A 21,341-nucleotide genomic window follows, 5' to 3' on the forward strand; every position below is an offset into this window, starting at 1 on the left:
TGATATTTAATCTCCAGATCTCTTTAGAGAAACGTGTTTGAACAACAAGCACAACCTTAAAAGAAAGCTCAAAAATCTTCTCTGAAGAAAAAAACCCTCTCTGAAGTTAGAGATATTCTCCAAAGGTACAGTAACAAAATATAAAGTGAAACTAAATGATTTGAGGAGCTCCCAAAGAAGAGGGTCATAGGAAATATGTCTTCATTGTTTTTTGTAAGATAGTAGAATAAGAAATTTCAAGAATAACAATTTATAATCTAATCAGGAAATTCGGCGGACAAGTCATACATTATGTTGCATGTGTGTGCTGTAAATGTGTGTCAACCTGTTAGGTGGTATTTAATGTAAACTTTTTTCTCTTTTTTTTTTGCTGAGGAAAATTCACCCTGAGCTAACACCTGTACCAATCCTCCTCTTTTTTTGCTTGAGGAAGATTAGCCCTGAGCTAACATCTGTGCCAGTCCTCCTCTATTTTTTTGTGCGTGGGATACCTCCACAGCGTGGCTGGTGAGTGGAGTAGGTCCACACCCAGGATCTGAACACATGAACCTGGGCCACCGAAGCAGAGCACATGGAACTTTAACCACTCAGCCACAGGGCTGGGCCCTCTAACGTAAATTTTTAAAATGAGTGTTGCACAGAAAACTTGAGGAAAATATAATTAAATGCATTTTAAATTTAAAGAATTCATTCAAACAATTCAATTACAATTCAAGCAACTCCCGTGATACTCTCTTTCATATAATACCTTTTCCTTTCTTCCTCCCAATATTTTCCTCCTAATACAAGATTTTGAGATCCCAATTAGATTGTGACCATGTTTTTCTCTTATTTTATTCCTGGCACACAGATTAATTCCTGACATAGCAGTCACTCAATAAATGTTAATTACTGTTTTTAAAACAAGGGGAGAGGTATCGTAGGAAAAGGTTTTCTGTAAATTGGACACTGAGATCTAATCCATTACCTCTCTCTGCATCTAGACGTCAGTTTTCCTAGAGTCTCTGCCCTTGCTCCTGTCAGAGCATTCAAACCATTTCCAGCCCAGGAAGAGAGTGAATCTACGTGTATGCTGTGCTTGCTGACTCTCTGACACTCCCGAGTCTGCCTCCCCATCGAGGGCCACCTTTGCTTTCTTCATGTCTTAGATCGATTCCCTAAACATGATAACCACCAGACTTGGACATAAATTGAGACCACTCAGAACCCAATTACAGTTCATTATAGAGACAGACATCACTGAAGGAACAATTGAGATGATCCTGTCCTAAGAAAAAGATCCCACCTCTGCTCTACCTCTGTTCATTCCTTTCACTCTCGTTCGATGAACATGACAGAGTAGAACTTTGGCGTTTAGGTCAGATAGATTTTAGCAATAACAGCTGATTTACAGGAATGTGAGTAAAGTATGTAATATCTTCCCAAGTCATATTAGAGAGTAAAATCTTATTAACTTTGTGGGGAACTACCTCCTAAGCTGTCCAACAGAAGGCACTTTTTCTCAGGAGGACTATAAACACATCCTGAACTCTGCTAATTTTCACAACATAACCAGACTACTGACCTTTACCAAAATCATGAATACCCACTGATGAGGAAATACCCTGGGTGGAAGGGAGACTTGAACTTCCTCAAGTCCAGCTTGAGGGAGGATAATATTTTGACCTGCTTAACTTGCATTCACAGACATTTTAAGCCCTAAAACTTTATCATGCCTCTCTAGAATAGGAGTGAAATTTACATAGGACTCTCCAACCACCCTGCACGGTAGTCTGATGGCTGTGGATTTACACAAGGAACCACACAGCACCTTATAATGCTGTATTAATCAGGACTCTTGGTTGCAGATACAGAAAATCCAAGTCAAGTCAGTTTCAGTCAAAACAAGGAGGGGAACACATTGACTTGTGTGATTGGAGAGCAGAGGGACAGAGAACATGAAATTCACCATAGGTTATCAGGAGTCACGCCGCCTCCCATCCCCACCACTCAGTACCGTTTTTCTTTCTGTGTTAGCTTCATCCTTTCTTAAAGCACTGTTGGTGTCCCTCATGTAGCAGTGAAGAACAGCCATCATGAGTGCTGGACTTGCATCCCAGCATCACGACACAGGGCTCAGTGGCAGAGCCAGCTGCCCATCCAAGTTTAACGTAATAATTGGCATGGTTGGGATCACTTGCACATTACTCAAATAGTCATCATTGTCCTAATACACACAATGTACGGCCAAATCCCACCTGCTGTGATCAGAAGAGTTGACCACTGTTATTGATAGCCCTTCTAGAACCACACAGAGGGGGAGTGGGTGGCTTCTCTCTGTGTAAGGGATGCCAAACAGCAAAAACAAAAAACATACATTCACTTCAAATGTCTATATCCAACCCCGGTGACCTAGTGGTTAAGTTCAGCCCACTCTGCTTCTGCAGGCCAGGTTTGGTTCCCGGGCACAGACCTACACCATTTGTCTATCAGTGGCCATGCTGTGGCAGTGGCTCATGTACAAAATAGAGGAAGATTGGCAACAGATGTTAGCTCAGGGCAAATCTTCCTCAGTGGAAAAAAAAAAAGTTAAAAATAATACTGAGGTGTTAAAAAACAAAATGTCTATATCCAAAGTAAAGTTTGATAGGAATGGCTAGAGTCACTGCCAGCACGCATCCTTGTTTACTTCATTCTGGTCACATTGGCCTCTTTGCTGTTCTTCAAACAAGACATACACACTCCTGCCTCTGAGTCTGCACTTCCACCTGGAACGCCTCCCCCGGATCATCACTTCGTTATCCCCTCACCTCCTTCAAGTCTGTGCTCAAATGTCACCTTCTCAGTGAAGACCACACTAAAATGGCAACACTCCCACATCTCAACACACACACACACACACACACACACACACATCCTATTTCCCTACCCACCTTTAGCTTTTCCCCAAGAATTTATTACCTAACATACTCTGTATTTTACTTATCTTATTTATTGTCACAAGACAACAACGTAAGGACAGAAATATTTTTCTGTTTCATTTATTCACTCATATATCTCCAGTTCCTAATACAGTGCCTGGCATGTAATCAGTGCTTATTAAATATTTGATGAATGAACAAAAGATGAAATTGAGCAGGGGTGCCTTATCACTCTCAGTGTTAGATAATTTGCACTACAGTACTATACAGGGAGGAGTACAGCACAGGACAGTGCATGAATACAGTGCTCATTTATCCACCTCCCCAGGCTACCACAGTTTAGCAAAGTATGTCCTGACCTCAGTGCTGTGGAAGTAGAACAAGGGTGGGTTTTCCACAGTTCTCTGGGAGGAGTGCTAAGATGCCCTGAGATCAATTCAAGCGCTATCTCCTATCCTTGTTATGTTTGGGCAATCTGCATGACGTAAGCAGCTGCTTGGTTTCCTAATCCACATTCCCTTTCCCCACTAGTACTTAATCCTATTCTGAATCTCAGCCCTGATACCCTGCCTAGCCAGGAGGCTAGATCCTGACTCCCAATCCAAAGTCGTTGGCTGGGGTACTGCTTCAGCCAGACAGACCACCTGGAACCAAGATGCTGCCAACAACCAGAGTCAGAATACTGCCAGAACACAGACAGTACTATTGCAACATCCTATCCACCAACTGAATGCCCTTCGACACCAACGTGGCCTGATTCTCCTGGACTTTGACCATTCTCTGTGGACTCCGTGATTTCCATTGCAGCTCTGCAATGGAGTTAGTTCCCCTAAACTAATTCCTCCTGTTTCTAGCTTTTTCCCTCTCCCTGGGAAACCTCACTGCTGTGCATGCCTCTGCCTGCACTGGAATTTAGGGAAGAGTTTAATCATATTTACCCAGGGAAAGCATAGTGTATTATTTACTCTAAATCATCTTTCCTAAGTTTGTATGCTTTGCTTACATAGATACTTTTGAAAATAGAGTAAAGGAGAAAAAAGGATGATTAAATAATTTGTTAAGTGGTTTTCCTTGTCACGTGTATTTCCAGTGGATTGTTTGTTTGACCTCTCAATCTTTGGATGACAAAAACGTTTATTTTGCAAAAACTGTCCTGTCAAGTGATTGTGGATCCACAGCTACGTAGGATTACAGAAGGAGGACTGTGATGTCTGTTAATGCCTGAATACCTCCCAAACCCCTCTGAGAATTGGAAAAAGTCCTCAATGCTCTGGTTTATTTCCAAACCTGGGACCTGAAGGTTAAGAAATGAAATAGCACATACGAAAGCACTTTCAAAGTTCGGAGCTGTCTGCAAATGGACTCACATTCATTTGAAAATTTGTTATTAGGATACAAGTAGTATTATCAATCAGTGAAGAAAAGATGGATTATTTAATAAATATTATCAAGGCAACTAGCTAACCATTTGGAAAAAAAAATAAAGCTGAATTCCTAGCTGACTCTTTCCTTTAAAATAAATTCCAGATGTATCAAGTATTTAACTGCAAAGGAACATTAAACTACTAGAAGAAAAGATAGGTTAATTTGTTTATAATCTTAGAAGATATTTCTAAACATAACACAAAGCTAAGAATACATAAAAGACTGTTCAGTTTGGCCACCTAAAAATTAAAAATCTGTGCAGCCAAAAGTACTATTAAAAAACCAAAAAAAAACACATTGGGAAAGATATTTGGAAAACATGACAGACAAGAGGTCAATGTTCTGAATAATTAAAGTTATAAATCAAATTTTTAAAGGTGAATAATCTAATACCCCTTTTATTTTGGCAAAAAAAGAAACAAAAATGACCTAATAAAATGTCAAAATATGTTCATCCCCCCTAAAATCAGGAAAATATGAATTGAAACAAGAAATGAGTTTTTCATCTATTATATTGTCAAGATTATACAACATGATAATACTCTAGTTTTATAGAATCTGCTTTGATATTGTAGTACTTTGTTATTAGGGAGTAATTTGGTGCAATTTCTTTATAGGATAATTTTCAACAAAGATATAAAAAATCTAAATGCACATACCCTATGACCATCAAGTCCTCTTCTGGGAATTTATCTACTTCCATAAGTGTGCAAAGATATCTATTCATGAACCCTCACTGTAGCATTGTTTGTAATAAGAAAACCTAATTAGTGATCAATAGGACACTAGGAAAATAAATGAAATAATATGCCTCCTACTAAAAGCAATCACGTAGGTCAGTACGCATTGCTACAGAAAGACTTCCAAATATATTGTTAAAAGGAAAAAAATGCCCTAGGTCAGTATTTGGAATTAAAATACAGACACAGTAATATATGTATCCAAAATGTCCAGATGTGTACAATAAAGTATTTTATTATGGGGAGCTGGGATTAGAGGATGGAGAAAAGCCTCCAGGCCTAAAGCAAAGTTCAATAAAAAATTTGCCAGCCAGGGGCTGGCCCCGTGGCCGAGTGGTTAAGTTTGCGCACTCTGCTGCAGGCGGCCCAGTGTTTCCTTGGTTCGAATCCTGGGTGCCGACATGGCACTGCTCATCAAACCACGCTGAGGCAGCGTCCCACATACCACAACTAGAAGGACCCACAACGAAGAATATACAACTATGTACCGGGGGGCTTTGGGGAGAAAAAGGAAAAAATAAAAAAAATCTTTAAAAGAAAAATAAAAAATTAGCCAGCCAGCCACAGGTCAGGCTGCTCTTGGGGAGAAAAAGGAAAAAATAAAAAAAATCTTAAAAAAAAAAATAAAAAATTAGCCAGCCAGCCACAGGTCAGGCTGCTCTCAAAGTCCTCGGTCCTGTTCATTAATTTTTGTATCACATTCATTCATTGAACAACCTGGGGAACTGCTCAAAGGGCCGGGAGTTAATATTCCTCCGCTGTTTGTTGCTGATGTTTTACAAGACCTATAGTTTTTTAAGTAGGACTATCTTTCAGTTACTCATTTCATCATACGATACCTGTGTCTGCCATTCCAGGGCTGATCAGTTTGAATTGCTTTGAGAAGAAACTTTTGAAATAAGATGTCAGAATGTAACTTCCACGAAACAACTCCATAACACCGGTGCAAAATTGTTTTTGCTTTTATTCTGTAAGAAATCTCTAAAATTTAATGACATTTCCTGCAGGTTTGGAGGAGGCTGAAATATGGGCAGTCTCTCCCCTGAAAACCAGGTGCTGCTTCACCCCCATTTCTCATCAGCCCTGTTCTTTTTTCACAAAAGTTTCCTAGCGATGTGTCGTCAACGTCAATGATCCGTGAGATAAGCAGAAACTGTGAAGTGCAAACGGGCCTGGAATCCACCAGAGCTTCACACGTTTTCTCCTTTGCTTGAGACTCAAGGACCAAACAGTCAGACATGTCTTTTCACCTCTGGAAACCGTTAAACAGTCTCCTCACTGCGACATACAAGTCAAAGTCACAGTCATCGGGGACAGAGTGCGAAAGGCAGCCAGCAAAGGGAGCAACTCCTGCCTCGGTATCCTGGACCCCCAGAGCTTAGGCGAGAACGAGCGAGGAAAGCGGAGACTACAATTCCCAGCAGGCGTAGCGGGAGCGGAGTCACGCACACGCAGCCGAGACCCTAGGAATGAGGTCCCGCTGCGGGGCTTCTGGGAGAGGAAAATGGCCGCACCGGGGCTGCGACCTGGCCTGGGCAGGCTTTTTGAGATGCCGGCGGCGCTGGGGCGCGTGCGCCGAGCTTACAGCACATCCCAGGCTTTCGCGGAGGTTCTGCGGCTGCCAAAGAAGCAATTGACAAAACTCGTGTTCCCGCTACAGGAACTCGAGCGGCACCTCGTCCCCGACTCAAAGCGTGAGTTTCACCTGAAGATCTTCGACCCGAGCCTGGAAGACATCGCGAGGGCGGAGAGCATCTTCACGGCCACCGCTCAGAACCGCATCGAGTACCTGAGCTCCGCCGAGCGCCTGGACCACGCCCCGGCCCTCCCCCGGCCGGAGGTGAGAGCGCGGCCGCCCGCTGGTCGCGCGGGCTTGGCGGGGATTTTCATATCACCTGTTTCTTGTCAACGAACGAGAGCTATTTTCTAGCTTTGTGTGGACGCATATAATTATCTTAACTAAATAAGCATGTATCACTTTAATTAGTTTGGTGATGAATATAGAAGACTTTAAAAGGTTTTCAAACCCAAACTAAACATTCAAAACATTGCCTTTTTATCTTTTTCCTATGTAATTAAAGGAGGGAGAACATGCCGAGACAAATTAGAAAAAGTGAAGGATATGAAAAGCATAGTAGTTTCACAAATGAGGTAATCCCTATCGATATGTAATTTTCACCCAATCTAAATTTCCTATCATGTGCAAAAATATAGAGATGGCAATAATGTAAGTTTTTAAAAAAACTTTGCTGAAATTCCCTGAGTGTGCGTTTTATGCATGTCCTGCAGTTTAAAATATTTTGTTCTAAGTCTGCTGAAAGAAGGCTCGTATCTTCTTACATATTTGCAGTCACTGCAGCACTGCACCGAAACTTGTCTTCTAATATATTTAGAACTGCTGTAGTAATTTAAGAGTACATAAATCATTTAATAATTTTGAGGTAGTATCGCTTTTCGATTTAAGCTTCAAAATGACTGGACTTTTTGTGTAATTCATTTTTAAAATTCAGTTTTATTATCTCTGTATTATCATTGGATTTAATCTGGCAGAGCATTTGAATTTATGCAGGACTCCGATCAATGCATTTTTAAGGACTGCCCTCAGTTTTGCAAAATAAATAGGATCCCTGGCCGCTGCCGGTTAAATGCCACCCAATCGTTGGTAACCAGAAATGCCCTTAAAAATTTCCAAAACACCCCCCAGGGGGCGGTACTGCCCTCGTTTAGAACCACTGGTATTGTACCGCCTTCAGTATTGTGTTAAAAAGCAGAGCCATGTATATTAAGGGTTAGTATCAGGAATATTTTGTTGGTTTCTACACTATAGAGGACTAAAGGAGAAAAGCTTAATTGGAACAAGAGAGAGCCGGAAAAGGAATAACCTCTTAATTACAACGGTGTTGCAGTGTCCTCATAGAGTGTGTGGGGAAATGCGGTTCCAAATGTGTGGTTGTACTTTAGAACCAGTTTTGTTGAAATGCATCTAGTTTTTAACTTCAAAAAGCTTTGTGAATCGGGAATGCTTGCAGGTATTCTTGAGTAGCATAGTGTAATTAAAAGCACAGATTCTGGATATAGAATTCCTGAGTTCAAATTCCAGCTCCTTCACTTTCTAGCTGTATAATTTGGGGCGAGTTATTTAATCTGTCTCTGCCTCTAGTTTTATCATCTGTAAGACGGGAATAATAATATTACTGACCTCACGGAGATGTTGTAAAAAGTAAATAAAATATATGTTAAGTGCTTAGAACAGTACTTGGCTCATTGAAATCATTCAGTAGATAGTAGCTGTATGTTAGAATTTCAGGTTTGACTAAACATAAGCCACTTTTTATGGCGAGGCAAGACTAAATAGGTTGGCAGATTTTTGCAGTTAATATGACATACAGCATAAAATAAAAATATATATATAAACTAGTACTCAATTATCTTCTTTTTTCTTGTATAAGGTGTGTTTTATAGGCAGAAGCAATGTTGGAAAATCCTCTCTAATAAAGGCTTTATTTTCACTGGCCCCAGATGTTGAAGTCAGAGTCTCCAAAAAACCGGTATGTTGAAATTTATATTATGTCTGAACTGTCTGTGAACTAAGATGAATAATAAATGTTGGGAGGCACAGGAAGTCGTAATTGCTAAGTTCCTAGAAAAGTGATTCTTTCAAACAAGTAGTGAATTAAGACATTTCATTAATGCTTGTGTATTTCTCTGAAGAAAAGGAAGTGTGTCTGGACTCATTTTAGTAGTCTAGCCAGATCTTTAGGAAATCTTTAGGAAAGATCTTTGGAAAATCTTCCTCGGTCCAGATCTTTTCCAGAGAGTTGTTCTATTGTCATTCTGTATTTGCTTCCGGGAGAACGATCATCTAGTTCTACATTGATTTTAGAAGAAACAGCTTTGAAGTGTTTTTTTTCCTCCTATAATTTCGTATACCTTGCCAACTCATAACATACACCAATCAGGCAGTCCCCAGTTTACCCAGGGCCACATTATGTGCTTATTATCCCAGCCAGTCTGGTGTAGTAGCTTTCCGTCATTTTCTAATTTCCTCCACTTCCTTCTCGATGATGCAGACTCTACCGATGCTAAAGATACCCTTTCCTCAAATCTCACCCCCAGTTCCCCTCACTTTATTATCTATCCATGACAGAATGTTCCCACCAGCCCAGTGCTCACTGCCCCCCTCTCCTTTCATTGGAACCCTTCCATGAGGCTTCACTAGTTTTCTCTGCTCCCCACTTCTTCACGTAGCTGATTCCCTGGCTCCATCACTGGTGAGTGTTGTCATTTGTTACCCCCCATCCTCATTCCTGCCCTGCCTCACCAGATGACCCAGCAAAACTTCACCTCTGTGTAGGGGGTTCCTTTCATGCTGTGGGAGGACAATAGGAGAAATTCTTGACATTCCTGATCTGTAATTCTAAAATCATTTTCCCAAAGATAGACACATAAGCCAACTGGGAACCTAAGCACCATTTATAAAAGCTTTCCTCTGAAAATATTTGTTCTAAGTTCCAAATAATTGACTTTTCAGATTGTTTATCTTAATCTTTCCTTTTCTGATTAATAAATGTCTGTGGACACAAAACCATGAATAAACCACTTTTATCGTCTTTATGTCAATTTTAGTTGCATAGATATAGTGTTGTATGTGTTTTAGAAAATGTTTTAATGAAAGCACTAAAACCCATCTAATGAAACATGCAAAACATCTTGATTTAGGGAAGCAGTAGTCTAGTGTAATAAACTGTCAGGCTTTGCATCTAGGTTTTATGAAAACCTGCGTGACTGACGGTAAGCATTTAATTTAACCTATTTGTGCCGTAATCATTCCTCTTTAAGGGGAGATACATTATTCATCAGAGAATACTGACGAATGCAGTCACACCATTTAGAACAGGGTAACTTTTTCACTGAAGGAGGGATAACAAAATAGGAAAGACTCCAAAATATTTTGCCTACATATTTCTCATATGGAATCTAAAGTTTTTCTTAAGTCATTTAGATTCTTTTTTAAAAAAAGAAATGAACTGGAGGGGAGAAGTGGTATCATCTAAGCTCATCTCTAGCCACTTCCCTTCTGTCTTCTCTTCCTGTGTCATCAGCACAGCTAGGATGATCCATAGATTGCTTAGGCTTTTAACAAATATTGTTGATTGAATAGAAAATATTTTGAGTCATGAAATTTATGAAGGACATATTTTAAGGAAGCTTTTGTTTTTCCATTTACTTTATCAGGGGCACACAAAGAAAATGAATTTTTTCAAAGTTGGAAAATATTTTACATTGGTGGACATGCCAGGTTATGGCTATAGAGCACCTGAAGATTTTGTTGACATGGTAGAGACCTATCTAAAAGAACGAAAGAAGTAAGGAAAAACATTTCTTATGATAGTTATACATTTAACCCAAAAGCATGGTTTCATTAATAGAGCATTCTGCACATAATGAACACTTCAGTTTTATCAAATGACTTCTTTTAGAAAGGCCATTTTATTCTCAGAATATTCTCCAATACAATATTTAGGACCAAGGTATGTACTGCTTGGTTAGTTTTTTCCTATAGGTTAGCTTAATCTTAAATTCAAATGTTTTCCTAAATTGAGACTATAAATAGTACTTCAGCAGAGTTTATTAATTTTTTTATACCAAACTCTTAGCTGGCTAATTTTGCAAATGAAAATTGTGGGTTAATTTGGTATTTACCAGATTTAAATAAACTTCACTAAATTCTGATCATTCTTAAAATACTTCTGAGATCACATCCTCTGTAAGTGTTACCTTTGTATTGTCTCCATAGGTAGTTCTATCTTTTTTTTTTTTTCAGTGAGGAAGATCAGCCCTGAGCTAACATCTGTGTCAGTCTTCCTCTGTTTTGTATGTGGGACGCTGCCACAGCATGGCTTGATAAGCAGTGTGTATGTCTGTGCCCGGGATCTGAACCTTTGAACCCCGGGCCACCAAAGCAGAGCATGCAAACTTAACCACTGTGCCACTGGCCCAGCCCCTGGCAGTTGTATTTTTCAAGCCTTGCCTGATATATGGAAAAATTAAGTTAAACTTTTGAAGTGTAAAAAAGTGTTTACGTGTGTCTTGCTTGTTGTGACTTTACATAGAAACTAAGATGAAATATTTACACAAGAAAATGCAAAATGTGTATCTGGTTTCTGTTATCTGTTGGTTTTAAAGTAATGTTTGAAAATTTAGACATTTTTATGATAACTTATAGTTAATTGGGTCATGCCTCCTTTTCTCACTAGAGTTCAAGCTCTTAAAGGAAGGGGCTCACTCATCTTTGTATCCAGTCCCAGGCAGAGTGTCATATGTTCAATACATGATATTGAAATAAATGAATATTTAGTGAATTTAGTTATTGAAACTAAATAGCATTGAGACCTATTGGACTGTAGGATGCACTTCCTGGTGAATTGAGAATTCCGTTTGCCTAAAGAAATTTTTAAATTTTGGATCGAGAATTATTCAAAGGGAAATTTCTTTTTTTTTTTTTAAGAGATTGGCACCTGAACCAACAACTGTTGCCAATCTTTTTTTTTTTTCTTCTGCTTTTTCTCCCCAAATCCCCTCAGTAGATAGTTGTATATTTTAGTTGCAGATCCTTCTAGTTGTGGCATATGTGACGCCGCCTCAGCGTGGCCTGATGAGTGGTGCCATGTCTGTGCCCAGGATCTGAACCAGCGAAACCCTGGGCCACCGCAGCAGAGGGAGTGAACTTAACCACTTGGCCACGGGGCTGGCTTCTCAAAGGGAAATTTCTTAGTATCATGAGGGTCAGAGGGAGAAATGAATGAGTGTATTTTGTATTGCCATTAATCGTCATTTTTTGCATTCTTATAGTTTGATGAGAACATTTTTGTTAGTGGATAGTGTTGTCGGAATTCAAAAAACAGACAATATTGCTGTAGAAATGTGTGAAGAATTTGCATTACCTTACGTGGTAAGTATTTCTTTTGAATCATGCTTGTGATTAGAAATACCAGTTGTGTGTGTGTGTGTGTGTCTGTCTTTTTCTGGGAGAGATTTGTGCTGAGCTAACATCTGTTGCCAATCTTCCTCTCTCTCTGTCTCTCTTTTTTTTTCTCCCCAAAGACCCAGTACATAGTTGTAGGTCCTTCTAGTTCTTCTGAGTGAGCTGCCGCCACAGCATGGCTAGTGACAGATGAGCGGTGTGGTTCCACGCCCAGAAACCAAACCCGGGAGGCCGAAGCAGAGCATGCTGAGCTTTAACGACTGAGCCATCAGGGCTGGCTCTGTGTGTGTGTCTTTCTAATGAATGAGCGTGTCTTGTCTTCTCAAGAGATAAAGGAGTACCTTTTGAATAATCTTTTTGGTTATGAGCCATTAATATTAAAATAAATTCTGTGGTACTTTTATTCTCTTTGCCTTCTCTCAGCTTTAAGTCTTTGAAATTCGAGTCAAAGGAAAGATTTTTAAGCTGTTACTTAGTATTCCTAAGTGCTTTTCTTTATATTTTTTTATGGCAATATAAGTGATTGTCTAAAACATGCTAGTAGCTCTTTAATAGCAGGTTGGCAGATAGTACGTATCAGAATGTAAATAAAACTGCAATTGAAAAATTTGCTAAACTGATTTGGAATTTAAGAACCATTACAGGAACATAGCAGGCTCCAGCACACAAGTAGGATTTTTATTTTCTTAAAGAAAACAAAATTTCTTCCAGTAATATCTTACCAGTGTTCTTTCTGTAGTTTGCCCTAGAATAGAATACAGATTAATAGGTTGGTATCCACATTTATTTTGCTTCAAGGGTTTTCGAGATAAAATAGCACTCTTAAAGTTCCTTTTAAAGGAAAAGTGAAGAATACATTGATAATAATTTGGTTTCCAAAAAATGTCAGAAAACCACTAAAATGTAACAGTGGAGTTTAATGCAAATCAAACCGTGTTACTAGTCAACAACTTTTTTGTATTCTTGGGGTTATGGAATTGTTGGAAAAACCCTGTGAACTATTAGAGATAACTTACCGTATGAGGAGCCAAAGGATTGATAAACTTAGTCACATGGTTAAAAATGCCCAAATATTGCCAAACTGGCTTTATTAAGTAATACTATTCCTGATTTAGTATCATAGGGACCAGCTTGTGAAATCATACATTGTCCTCAGTTCTAACTTTAAGGAAATATTACTTTCTTCTTTGGAAAAGAGATTGTGATAGAGGAATTATATCTCCATTTAAATATCAGCATATTTGCCTCTCTGAGGAAAGACTCCCATTTGGAGTGATTCACAGGTCATTAGAAACCGCACACTTTCTGCTTTTCTCTCTTTCTGCCATTAACATTTTTCATAACTGAAAAGCATAAGTGATTAATCAGGAAATTTAATTTTATAGAAATTCCCCAGGAAAACCTGATAGATCAAGGTTTTACTTTTTAATTGATTTTGTAATCATCCATGCCTTGACCTTCCTCTAGTATGAAATTGCCTTTGAATAAGTAAATTATTATAAGTAATTACTAGAAAGCCTAGTAAATTCTCTGGTTACTTGGAATATAAATGTATATAACTTGGAATATAACTACAGTGGATACAACCTAAAAATAGCCTGATTTCTAATTTTTACTTTAGATTGTTACATATAAGGTGGAACTATTTTGTAAGTCAAAATTGATTATAAGTTGGCAATTTTATAAGGATCAACCTAATAATACTCACTTATATATCTTAGACCACATATATATGGTGATCATATAAAACATTTGACTTATGGCAATTGCAGATATGGCTCCAGGGTCCTTTTCACTGGCCTTGAATCCATGATGGGGCCTCAGGCAGCGGTAAACAGGAACACGCAGTGTATGCTTTATACAATGCATACGTTAACTCACTCAGGCTTCACAGTAACTCCATTGGGGGTATTGCTTTTCTTTTATAGCTGGGAAACAACTGGAGAGATTAAGAAACTTGCATGGGTCACCTAGTTGTTATTGAAAATTTGTAGCTAAAATATGTAAAACTCTATATTAAGAAATACTTTATTTCTAATGCTTAAATATTTATTTCCTTACAGATGGTATTAACAAAAATTGACAAATCTTCCAAGGGACATCTTTTAAAACAAGTGCTTCAGATCCAGAAATTTGTTGACACTAAAACACAAGGATGTTTTCCTCAGTTGTTTCCTGTGAGGTAAGAGTTGAATTGTTTTTGTAACTTAATGTACTAACAACCTTTAGTATTAAATGAGTGTTTCTTAAATTGAGGTACCACCTAAAATTAGAGGAATTTGGAAGACCATGCACTTAGCCATGATTTGCTGGTACAACCCATCAACATTTTTATTTTTTTCATCCCTCTATTCTTTCTTCCTTCTGCAGATTCTTGCTGGATCTTCCCTGTAGGTATCTTCATTCTCTTTCTACCTCAGCCTAAACCACAGCAGAAGTGAAAACTTTTTACCTTTTAAAATCAGCTAAAGAACAGCCACAATAAAGATACTACCTTCCCTTTCTCAATTCTGAAGAAAAACAATGAGTCTTTAGTAGAAAGAGCATTCAGGCTGTGAAGGATAAAAGTTTTCCTTTAAAAGGACCATATATAAAAAAAAAAAACGCTTCGTACAAGTTAGAATTAAGCATTGGGAGCAGACGGAGTGGTTATTTCCTGAGCCGGCAATTTCTGAGACATCAGATGTAGTTTAGCGATGAAGCTTGAGTTTGTACTTTCAGTGTGTACCTTGGGTACAGCAAGTACCCTGTACCGTAGCAGAGCCACTCCCCTGTGGTTTTCGTACTCTAACTTCTTTGTGGAAGGCACCCAATAACAGTTGTATGTGAAATGAAACTGTCCTCTAAGCAGTCATTCTAGGTCCTACCGATCCAGATCACGTTTAAATTGTGTGTATTTATCAACAAGCCTGTCAGAATCCCTCTTCATTCATTCCTACAAAATGCTTTTCTCCCTTGGCTTACATTCAAGCATGTGTCCCATTCATTTCCGTGTGTCCCACATATACGACAGAAACTCCCAGGGGCAGAAATGACATCCTAATTCTTCTTAGAGGCCTGAGCATTATCATAAAAAATAGCTGTTTCTTTTAACTGTTTAAGAAGAAGGAAGTGATATTTTAGCTGAAAAGGTAACACAAACATAAGATGGGCAAATCATGGCTTAACAGCAGCATTTATTGAAGAACAAAATTAAGTTGCCTGTAAGCTGAGTTGGAATTAACTGCATAATGGGGCTGGGGAAAAACTCAATGCTTTCTGCACTACGTTAATAGAAGTATAGTGTTCAAAACAAGGGCGTGCTCGAGCAGTAGGCCACACTGCTCTAAGCTATGTGCCACTAGACTAATCAGGATAGATTGTGGCTCGACATTAAGAACAGCTAGAGCTATATGAAAACAGATGGTCTTGGGGGAGGTTATGTCATTAGATCATTCAGAACACTTAATCGCTCCTCACAGTGCACACCCCCATTTCACAGATACGGTTACAGATTGGAGAGGCGATGTGAGTTGCAGAGAGGTATTTGCCGAAATAGAGCATGCGCCTTAGGGTCAAACAGCCGTGGTTTTGCATGGTTCCTCTATTTCTTGGCTATAGATTTTAAAGCAGCTTATTTCGTTTTTGAACAAATTCATTTTCCTTTGAATCTGTTTTCTCACTAGTAAAAATGTGATTGTTAGAAGGATTAAATAAAATGTATTGTGAGCAATAGACACACACTAGCCACAGAATAAATGTTAGTTTCCTTCCTTGCAAAGGTCAGTCAGTAAATAGCAGGTCAGGCTAACAACCCAGGTTATCAGATTCCCGGGACTTTTTAGAGGCATCCCCTTCTTTAGATATGCCAGCATTCTCTGCTGCATGGCCCTGGAAGCACTGCTGTCACCATACTCACCATAAGTGACCAGCACACTGCATAGGTGGCGAACGCACACAGTAAGAATTGAGATGGGGGCCTGCTGGCTTTCAAGAACTTCACCGTCCTTTGTACCACAGTGACCACGTACAGGAAATTGGCAGGCTATCCTCTATAGCTTTGAAAACCCAATTCAGAAAGTAGATATATACTCCGTGCTTTTGTTTACATGACCAAGTCCCAGTCCATCTTTCCAGAAGGAAGTCTGGCCTATTCACAGAATAATTATTATAAAATAAGTCAGGTTTTCTTTCTTTCTCTTTCTCTATGATCTTGGTGAGAGAAAAGTGGAAGTGTTGGTAGACATGTAGTCCAGTGAGGTTTGGCTGTTAAGTGTGTACGCAAAAGTGAAGTGCTAACCTTCATGTCTGAACTCTGCCCCAGCTAAGCAGAGCAGTGTAAATGGTGAAAGGCCCCTAAAGACTGTTACTGGCTTCAGTCTGTTTTTATAAATGGTATGGAAGAAATATATAAGTAGGCATTGTATACTTGCTTCTGTGGTTTTCTATGTAGTGAAGTTGTAAGCAAATGAGAACTGACTCCAAGGACAAAGAAAATCATGAGTTGACAGCAATGTTGCAGATGAGTTCAAGGTGCCATAGTTAGTGTGTGGACTATCCAATTTGTATCTCTCCTTTATACTCTATATGTACAACTTCACTTCTATCTCAAGAATCATTATGGGCTGTTCTCAAGCAGGCAGCTTTGATCAAAAAGTCTAAAATGCTATGGTTTATCAAGAAGGGAATTAGCAATACAACAGAAAATATTTTGCCTGTTTTATAGACATCAAACCTGTATCCATAAAAGTCACAGTGTATCCATAAAGATCCATGTATCCTGAGAAACCATGAGGTCATCATTTCCATGCTGACAAATGGATGAATGGATATAGATGAATGTAGTAAGACAGATAGATAAATAATAGACACAATAATGGTAATGATAATTTAAAAAATAAATCATGAAAATCAAGGTGATTGAATCTTTGCCACAAAAAGAACAAGTTGAAGAGATCAACACTTTTAATCTGGGAAATACAAAGCAAAATAGAAGATATTCCAGTGGCATTTTTCACAGAAATAGAACAAATAATCCTAAAACTTGTATGGAACTACAAAAGACCCTGAATAGCCAAAGCAATCTTGAGAAAGAAGAACAAAGCTGGAGGCATCATGCTCCCTGATTTCAAACTGTATTAGAAAGCTAAAGCAATCAAAACAGTATGGAATTGGCAAAGAAACAGACACACAGATCAATGGAACAGAATAGAGAGCCCAGAAATAAACCCATGTATATATGGTCAATTAATTTATGACAAAGGAATCAAGAATATACAGTGGGGGAAAGATGGTCTTTTCAATAAATGGTGTTGGGAAAACTGGACCACTGTCTTAGGCCATACGCAAAATTTAACTCAAAATGGATTAAAGACTTGAATGTAAGACTTGAAACCATGAAACTCCTAGAAGAAAACATAGGTGGTAAGCTCCTTGACATTAGTCTTGGTGACGAGTTTTTGGATCTCACTCCAAAAGCAAAGGCAACAAAAGCAAAAATAAACAAGTGGGACTTCATCAAATTAAACAGCTTCTGCACAGGAAAGGAAATCATCAACAAAATGAAAAAGCAACCAAGTTAATAGGAGAAAATATTTGCAAATCATGTATCTGATAAGGGGTTAATATCTAAAATACATATAAAGAACTCAATAGCAAAAAAAATCCAATTAAGAAATGGACAATGCCACAACTAGAAGGACCCACAACTAAAAAAAATATACAACTATGTACTGGGGGGCTTTGCGGAGATAAAGCAGAAAAGAAAATAAATGGACAGAGGATATGAACAGACGTTTTTCCAAAGAAGATACACAGGTGGCTAACAGGTACATGAAAAGATGGTCAACATCACTAATCATAGGGAAATGAAAATAAAAACCACAATGAGATCATCTTGTGCCTGTTAGAATGGTTATTAATAAAAAGACAAGAAATAACAAGTGTTGGCAAGAATGTTGGAGAAAAGGGAACGCTTGTGCATTGTTAATGGAAATGTAAACTGGTGTAGCCACTATGGAATGTATGTATGTAGGTTCCTGAAAAAATTAAAAATATAACTACCATATGATCCAGCAATGGTACTCCTGGGTATTTATCTGAAAAAAACGAAAACTAATTCAAAAAGATATATGCACCCCCGTGTTCACTACTGCATTATTTTCAATAGTCAAGATGTGGAAACAACCTAAGTATTCATCGATGGATGAATGGATAAAGAAGGTGTGGTAGATATACACAGTGGAGTACTATTCAGCCATAAAAAAGAATGATATCTTGCCATATGTGACAACCTGAATGGACCTTGAGGGCATTATGCTAAGTGAAATGAGTCAGACAAAGAAAGACAAATACTGTATGATCTTACTTATACATGGAATTAAAAAAAAACAATAATAACAAGCTCATAGATATAGAGAAGAGATTGGTGGGGGGGGTCAGAGAAATGGGTGAAGGTGGTCAATAGGTACAAACTTGCAGTTATTTTGCAAAATAAGTCATGGCGATGTAATATACAGCATGGTGACTATAGTTAATACTATATTGCATATTTGAAAGTTTCTAAGAGAGGAGATCTTAAACGTCCTCACCACAAGAAAAAAAAAATTTGTAACTATTTATGATGACGGATGTTAACTAGACTTATTGTGGTGATCATTTCACAATATATACAAATATTGAATGGTTATGTTGTACACCTGAAACTAATACATTTTATTTATACCTGAATTTAAAAAATGAACTTTTAGCCTGGGAAACAAAAAGCAAAATAGTAGATGTGGTGAAATTTTCAGAGCCCTGAAGGAAGTAGGTGAGATCATGTGGGTCATCAGATTTGGAATACCACAGAGGCTGGGGGAGGAGAGGAAAGGTGGCACAGATGAAGATGTTCTGTTTCCTACATAGAACTCACAGAGTTTATAAACAGTTTTTTAAGTTAGATGAATTCAGATGTGTTACTACCTCTGAAGGAAGGAAGAAAATGATTTTTCTTTTCTTTCCACAGTGCTGTGACCTATTCTGGAATCCATCTGTTGAGATGCTTTATAGCAGATATAACAGGAAATCTTAAGACTCATGGCTTCCAGTTCAGCTGAAGACAAAATTCTTTCTGCCAATGGGAGTTAACACCGAGCGTTTCAACATTGTTTTAAATGTTTTGTGTCTGTAACTTGCAGAAGAATCACGTGAGCTTTAAAACTTGCATCTTCCAGAAGCAAGAATGTATTTATGCCTGAGGGACAAAAGGTTTATAAATGATTGAATTATGCTGTTCCTTAGAACAGATGCTAATAGTTTTTCCTGTTTTAACAAATGACAAACAAGAATATGTAGAAGTCTATAACATGAAAACCTGTTTATTACTGTGTAGAGAACAGTTTGCATGTTACTTACTGGGCTTTTGTCTTTTAACGAAAATGTCTATTATGTAATTTCTATATCTTTTTAAATATTAAAATGGACTAGGTAAACAAGGGGCTACTTTTCTGTTCAGCAGATAAGCAGGTTGAACATAAATGCTCTTATGTATACCTATAATTTATCTTTTTTCTGAGTCCTTATTTGAAAAAAAAAATTTATTCTTGAGGCCAGCCCAGTGGCATAGTGGTTAAGTTCGTATGCTCTGCTTCGGCAGCTCAGGGTTCATGGGTTCCAGATCCTGGACACAGACCGACACAGCCCTCATCAAGCAACACTGTGGAGGCGTCCCACATACAGAATAGAGGAAGATCGGCACAGATGTCAGCTCAGGGACAATCTTCCTCAAGCAAAAAGAGGAAGGTTGGCAACAGATGTTAGCTCAGGGACAATCTTCCTCACATAAAAAACAAAAATTATTATTGATAACATTTCAGTCAGTCCATGCTGGAAACACCAGTCATTTCAGGCCGGGATCAGTCACTTTCAGGCGAACACAGGATTCAGAATCAGAAGACCAGAATTCAAGTTCCAGTTCTAATATTTATTATTGTGGGACCTTGCCGAAATTACTTGATTTCTCTGAGTTTCATTTATATTCTAACCTCACAAGCTGTACAGATTAAAATGGTATGATATGTGACAAGGACATTTGCATGTTTGTAAAGCAAAACCAACCCAAGGATACAGCAAAATTCACAGGTAGATTTATCACAGAAAGCATCCTGTCATGGGGGAGGTAACATTTTCTCTAGTGAAAAATAAAAAACAAAAACTAGTTTTTAAGTGAGAAAACTGATTTGTACAGGGCAAGAAAGTTGATGAGACAGTTTAGAATTGGCACGTTAAGATTCAGAATGGAAAGATAAAGCCTGACTTTGAACTAAAGTTAATAGGAAAGATTTCTATGAAGATGCTACTGACCTGTTCATGTAAGTGGTTTAGCTTTTCAAAGTAAGGCTGAGTATTAAAAGATCATAGCAATAGGACTGGATAAAAAATTAACGCTGTAAAACAGTTTTGTGCCTTTTTCAGAAAATTCAATTCTGAATATATTTTCAGTTGTTTTATAGTTGATAGCGCTGGTCTTTTCTAATCAGCAGTGTTTTAAACTAAAAAACTTTTTATATAGGCATTCACAAAGTGAAATGTATGGTGACAATAGAATTATCTTAGAAGTTATCTTTCTGCCTGCCAGTGTTGCTTTACTGCTTGTCTTAGCTTTGGTTCTCCTAAAAGTAGAGCCCAAGACAAAAGCTTGCACACAGTTTATCTGGGAAGTGATCCCAGGGAAGAAAGAGTGATGGAGAAATGGAACAGAAGGGAGGGAAGCCAGTCAAGGATGCATTGATGCATTGAGTGCCACAAAGGCACTAGTGTGTGATCTTGAGGGACGTTCTGAGGAGCCTGATGAAATATGCCTCTGAACTGTCTGAAGAGGGGAGAGGGCAGCCCCACAGCTCCTCCAAGTTGCACATGCCCAAGTGCCGAGCGGTTCCTGCAGCCTGTCAGGAGCCAGGGGGCAGGAAGTGAGCCCCAGAGCGGGAGGCAGGGTGCAGTTGTCCAGTCCTCCTTGACACTGGTTCCCACACAGGAGCTGAAGACAGAAGGCTAAGAGGGTCTGAAGAGACGCAGGGGAGGTCCCACCACACTGCTCTTACAGATGGCCTGACCTGTGTTCTAGTGCCAGCAGAAGTGATGAAACTAGTATTCACTATGATGATACTAACAATAGTTTCTAATTTACTAGGTTAGTCGTGGTTTTGTATAGATTTCACTATTAAAAACTTAAAACATTTGAATTTAAGTTGTTTGGGGAAATTTAACTGATACAGAATACTACATTCCTTATAAATTATCATTTTGTGGACACGTGTGAAGCTTTTTACTGTT

At 38.5% G+C, this 21,341-nt stretch overlaps 1 protein-coding gene across 1 annotated transcript; it reads left to right on the top strand.

Moving 5' to 3' along the window:
* The first annotated feature begins 5,891 nt into the window (after window positions 1–5,891).
* On the top strand, window positions 5,892–19,501 carry GTPBP8 (GTP binding protein 8 (putative)). Its single transcript, XM_046659333.1, has 6 exons — window positions 5,892–6,905; window positions 8,515–8,613; window positions 10,301–10,431; window positions 11,918–12,017; window positions 14,114–14,232; window positions 19,036–19,501. Exons 1-6 carry the CDS (start codon window positions 6,570–6,572, stop codon window positions 19,124–19,126), a joined length of 876 nt encoding a protein of 291 aa, XP_046515289.1. The 5' UTR covers window positions 5,892–6,569; the 3' UTR covers window positions 19,127–19,501.
* Window positions 19,502–21,341: the final 1,840 nt, after the last annotated feature.

This window comes from Equus quagga, chromosome 4, assembly GCF_021613505.1.
Source record: "Equus quagga isolate Etosha38 chromosome 4, UCLA_HA_Equagga_1.0, whole genome shotgun sequence".
NCBI classification, from domain to species: Eukaryota; Metazoa; Chordata; class Mammalia; order Perissodactyla; family Equidae; genus Equus; species Equus quagga.